The sequence below is a fragment of the Cyprinodon variegatus genome, unplaced genomic scaffold (genome assembly GCF_000732505.1).
Source record: "Cyprinodon variegatus isolate N-32 unplaced genomic scaffold, C_variegatus-1.0 Scaffold154, whole genome shotgun sequence".
In the NCBI taxonomy this organism is placed as follows: Eukaryota; Metazoa; Chordata; class Actinopteri; order Cyprinodontiformes; family Cyprinodontidae; genus Cyprinodon; species Cyprinodon variegatus.
The window spans coordinates 674,770-680,622 of record NW_015150607.1 but is presented as its reverse complement, the minus strand read 5'-3'; the positions used below and the strand labels follow the sequence as shown (position 1 = coordinate 680,622).

General features: G+C 39.2%; 1 protein-coding gene across 1 annotated transcript in view; it reads left to right on the top strand.

The window, feature by feature from the left end:
* dnah2 (dynein, axonemal, heavy chain 2) overlaps positions 1 to 4,914 on the top strand; it is a 91,605-nt gene extending 86,691 nt beyond the window's left edge. The window contains 4 exon segments of the mRNA XM_015377477.1: positions 2,530 to 2,706; positions 3,718 to 3,792; positions 4,467 to 4,617; positions 4,731 to 4,914. Coding sequence (XP_015232963.1) covers positions 2,530 to 2,706; positions 3,718 to 3,792; positions 4,467 to 4,617; positions 4,731 to 4,885 — 558 coding nt within the window. The 3' untranslated portion in view covers positions 4,886 to 4,914.
* The last annotated feature ends 939 nt before the right edge of the window (positions 4,915 to 5,853 follow it).

The following is a 5,853-nucleotide window of genomic DNA, read 5'->3' as shown; positions in this document are numbered from 1 at the left end:
TCTATGTTTAGATGTACACAAATTTTCATTCAAGCACTCAACAATATTTCACAAATTTTTAAGCGTGAAAGTCCACTCTGTGAATCCGCTAGGTTCTTCTCTCCTCTCAGTCTTTACGCAGGTAAATAAACCCAATATTTTCAGGCCGCCTCTAGACTTTAGTAACTGGTTGCATTTGAAAAGAAGAAAAGAAGATTAATATGAAAAGATAAAATACTGGTGGCATATTGGCACTTTTGGGGGAGTGTTGGTCTTGTGGTTAGGGCAGTGCGCTTGTGCTCTGAGAACGTTGCAAGTATCCGGTTTGATCCCCACAGCCTCCACTCTGGGTTCCTGAGTGTCGACCCTTAACCCCACACTGCTCCCTGGGCGCCGCACGATGGCAGCCCACTGATCCCCAAGGGGATGGGTTAAATTAGGAAAATTTCTCCAATGTGAGATCAATAAATCAATTGGTAATTATTATCTAGGCTGCAGTGTGAAATTTCAAATTCCTGGGTTTTTTCATTGGGTGAACAATCAATGTTTCAGTTTTGTTGGAATTTTGCCATAAGCCCTTAACGTTTAACAATTTCTTGGTTTTGTGTTGTGAAATTTCTCGCTCTACATCTAACCCTCCTCTTTTATCCGGGCTTGGGACCGGCAAAGTAACCTTAAAAGATACTCAGGCAGAGTTACGTTTTTTTTTTTATTCTTTTTTTTTTTTTAAACTCTAAAAGAACGAGCGTGCGATTTTACAGCAAAGTGAGCTTCCCTTAAATGGTAGAGCTAACTAACTTGTTGGTCAACAAAACAGATACCACCCTGTTATGCAAACAGAATACAACATATGTGTATAGTATAAAATGGGACAGTACACAAACTAATATGTAGGGTAAAACCATTTAAAACACATACTTTTGGGATTTTTTTTGCTTTCATTAACTTTTTGTTGTGTTGTTTTTAAGCATTTAAAAAGAAAACAAGGAATAATGAACAAAACACACTTTAACAATTAGAATCAACATACATTTCTTTTTTATTTTTTATTTTAACATATCCTACAAAACACAGAAATAAATAAGGTTTGTCCAGGCAGGTAAGTTGTGTTTTTCCTACTCAGTGACCTACATGATGGCTTTTAAGTTTTTCAAAACTCTCAGCCTCACTTTTCACAATGTGTTTGCTTTTATTTTCTGCCTAGAATCCCAGGCGTTTTGCTTCTTGAGTCATTGTTCCCACTATTGGATGTAATTTTGATGGTATTAGTGATCATCCCTGATCTCTAGTTTCCTGAGAAGGGTCTGGCTTTTCTCCACAGCCTTCAGCCTTTCTGCCTCACTTCTGTCCAAAGAGGCTCGTACCCTTATGACTTCTTGATTAAGTTCTTGACACAAAGCGCTGACACTTTCTACATGATTAGAGATTTCAGTTTCTGCTTGGAGCCTCAATCTTTTCTCTTCTTGGAGCAACGTTTCCAGCTGCTGGTTGTCATGTTGAAGTTTTTTCTGGTCGACCTCCTTGGATGTGCTCTGAGTTTCTTTTAGTTTCTGTTTTTCTGCCTGGAGTCCTACTTTCCTCTTTTTCTTGAAGCTCTTCTTCCAGTTGTTGAATGTCCAGGTTAAACTATTGAATGTAATCCTGATGGTATTAGTGATCGTCCCTGGTCTCTAGTTTCCTGAGAAGGGTCTGGCTTTTCTCCACAGCCTTCAGCCTTTCTGCCTCACTTCTGTTCAAAGAGGCTCATACCCTTATGACTTCAACATGGAAAACCAGTGATTTCACATTTAGAAATCGATTCTATATCACTGCTGGGCATGACCCTTCCCTTGACACAAATCCATGGTAGACTTTCAAGATAAGACTATGGGGACTGATAAAATAAAAGCCTCTTCCTTACGCACACTCATTCATTGTGCCATATGGTTCATAGCTATGACCCGAACTCAACCAATTTCTTCAAATTACACGACCAAGGCCTATTGACAACACACCTCAGTGCACATTTCTTAATGAAGCTCTAACGTTTCCACTGTAATAAAGCATCTGCTAACATCGTAAGCAGATGCTTTACTTCTGTCAACTTCTAGGTAAACAGATACTTTTGGACTTTTTCTTCTGGTTAATCAACTTTAAATGTTTTGCTTTTAAGATGAGTGTGTTTCTGCCATTATTTTGCCAAATGATTCTACCCTACAAAATCTTCAGATGATTCTACTGGTTTCTGCAGTTTTAAGTTTCTGATTACTTCCTATCACATTTTGATATGTTCTTCAGCTAATTTCTGCTTCTTTTCCTTTATACAGTTTCTTTAGCTAATTTTTCTTTCTTCATTCAGCATCAAAAAGCATTCCCACTTTGCTGTTTCTCCGAAACATCTTTTTCTAGTTATCAGTTTTATTTTCCCAGAGCTTTCATTGCTGGACTAATAAGACATCCAGTGCAGCTGCACTGGGCGTTGAGCTAACTATGAGTAAGTTCTAACGGCTGGAAGCATGAAGCAACAGAAGAGCTGACCCTACCTCCTCCCTGTCTCTCTCTTACCTACAGGCATATCTGTCTCTGAAGCCTCTTGGAGCGTGGATGCAGGATCTCTGCCAGCGAGTGGACCAGTTTGCATGCTGGGCACGCACACTCCAGCCTCCCATCCAGTTGTGGCTGTCCGGCTTCACCCGTCCAAACGCCCTTCTCACCGCCGTACTTCAGTCCACGGCACGGAAACATAACGTGAGTGCTTACAAAGATGAATATCTTTCTTCTGATCTTATAAACCTGTCACAGTTAAACTCAGTTTCACTCTACAAGTTCCCACCGTAGACCACTTTTGCTTGCCCATGTCAGAACTACCCCTCAGTCTTCTGCTGTGTAGGTTTGGCAGAGAACACTGTGTCTCTCGCTTCTGAGTGAAGGAACTTAATCTCAGCTTCTTGCACCACATTAGGGCCTGTGGGAACTTGGACAGACAAGTCACTTTTTTAGCTTATCTTTTTTTTTCTTCCTCTTTCTGGTAAAACATGACAACATCTGATACATGACAAAAGATCCCACATGATAGAATCATACTTTTACTTTCACCAAATTATATCCAGATCAATAGAAAGATGGTAAGACAGATGGACAATAATCAGAATTCCTGAATACTTGTCATTATTCAGATGGGAAAGTCTTTCACCCAAGATGTAAAACTTACTGAAGAAAATATACCATAGATTTTTCACAGAATAAACACTAAACCTTAATTCTAAAGGCTTATGCTGTTTTGAAATCCTTCAAACCCCTCAACTGATTTAATGTAACAGCACTTTTTTGTTTTCAGATTTGAACTACAGAGACCCGTCTGTGTAGACATGTCTAAAACCTGAACTTGTTCATCAAGTAAAAGAAAATGTAAAACTGGCTGGAATGTGTAGAGCTAGACTAAATAGATCCCAACAACTTCATTGGTAAATTTGTATATGCATGCAGTATCAATTTAACAAAAACAACTTCAGAATAATCCAAAAATTTAAAGTCATTCCAAGTCATTTAAGTCATTCCAAAAAAGTTAAAAAGCAAATGACTGGATTGAACAATCCAGTCATTTGCTTTTTGACTTTTTTGACTATGACCTGGATGACTGTGAATCTTCAACAGCATATAACTGTTAATGCTTTACAGAAAATGTACATGAATGAATAATTCCATTTGTTTACTTTATAAACAAGCCATCTTTTAAATGATACCTTCTTCTATTTGCAGATCCCAGTGGAGACGCTGTCCTGGGAGTTTGTGGTGTCCACTGTGGATTACAGACAGCTGTGTACCATGCCCGAGGTGACTGCTATCAGATCGCTCTTCTTTTCTGAGCTGTTAATGTCCAGCCATCTTCTCCCAGATAGCATCTACTCACTGATAGCAGCACATCGGAAATAATCTCTTGATACATTCTGTTTTTTTTTTTGGGGGGGGGGGGTCCCACTTAGTGTCAAAAATTTATTTTTTTTTCAATATTGTGATGATCCTTTGGAAATATTGCAGTTAAATTAAATCTTTCCTGAAACCTAGACACCTTTTTTTATTCAACCAGTGCCACGTGGTTGAGGTAATAGCCATGCCAGGCACTTTTAACCACTGGAACATCCTACTGTAAGAAAGTTTTAACCATCTGATCCAAACACCTTAGGTAGATAAAATTGGTAAAGATGCTGAGGTGGAACCCAGGGACCACCAAGGCATGCTCTAGGTGTCTTCTACTGTATAAGGACAGAGTGTACGTGTTTTCCATGCATCACAGATGGCCATATTTGTTTTTTCAAATCCAAGTAATGACAATGACAATCTAGAGTCAACAGCAGGATAAGCCATTTAGCCACTGCTTACATACTCATCTCTGTCAAAGGAACAGTTCAAATGAATCCATTTAACCAGCAAATTACTTTGACTTTCATGCTTATAAAAGTTAATATAGTTATTTTTAATACCTTTCCCCTGTCTCACCTAACCTTCAGGATGGTGTATATATAACTGGGCTTTACCTGGAGGGGGCAGGTTGGAACGGGTGGAATTCCTGTCTGGTGGATCCAGAGCCCATGGAGATGGTGTGCCGGATTCCCACTATCCACTTTAAGCCAGTGAAAAAATCCAAAAAGATGCCACACAGTGAGTTCAAGTCACCGTACCATTTCAGTTCTGACACGTTATTCAGTTTTTTTTCTTAATGTTTCAGTGTGGTTTCACTATATGAGCTCATGCTGTTTTGTGTATGTTGGCAGATATTTACCGGTGTCCCGTCTATTACATTCCTGCACGTGCTGGCAGAGCCGGGCGGCCGTCATTTGTGGTCACAGTGCAACTACAATCTGGAGCGGTTGCTCCAGAGCACTGGATCAAGAGAGGAACTGCTCTCCTGATGAGTTTGGAAAACTAAGAAAAATATATTTGAGACTTGTTTTTTTGTCATTGTTAAGATTAATAAAAGTTGTTACTTGATGTCTGTCTTCTGGATTAATTTGTTCGCACCCGTCTTTGTTTTCCTCTACTATCAGTAGTATGTTTCTGATCAACACTCCTGGGTGAGTAATCCAACATTTTAACTAAAATTATCCTTGAAATATCTGGACCAACCTGAAGTGATTGGTAAGAAAATGTCTGCCTTTTTTGACTGTCACCTAAAATAATTTAAAGCCACTGAAATAACACAAAGCATTTCAACAGTGATGGTAGGTTTGCGGAATTTAGAGCTAGATGATGCAAACCAAGCATTGCTAAACATAAAAAGTGATAACAAATCAGAACAACCCTATTTATTTAAAAGAACTTAACTTACCTCCACTCATGGGTGTAAGGAGAAGCATGGACTGAGGACTTTGAATATTCCAATTAAGTTTGAGTATCAGTGGAAAAGATTAAAAATGTTTTTTGACACTATTCCTAATCTGACAAAAGGCAGTTCAAAGTAGGATTTATTTTCTTAAACCCCCTGGCTGAGAGTCTAGTAACCAAACACACGCATGCACATGACAACAATTCAAAGATACATGTAAATGAATACACCTGATATTACAACCCTTCTAGATTACGTAACCCAAGAGAAGAAAAAATGCCTAATTTACAGCAGCAGACTCTCACCGTCTGTTGTCTTTTGCAGACCCACATTTTTCTACAAGACCGTAAAACTGCTGGACCGTTTGAGATGTCTCAAAAATCAAGTATGTAGCAGAGAAAAACACTCATGAGTCTACAGTTCTATTTACGTTGCGCATAGGCCTTCAGCGGTGCTGTGACCATTCAATCGCAGAAGTGATTCAGCGGCACATCAGATGTTTGTAAAGTGAGCTTCTCAGGAGTGACAGCGCCGCAGCGGTAACATTCAAGCATAAAAGTTAAGACAGAGGG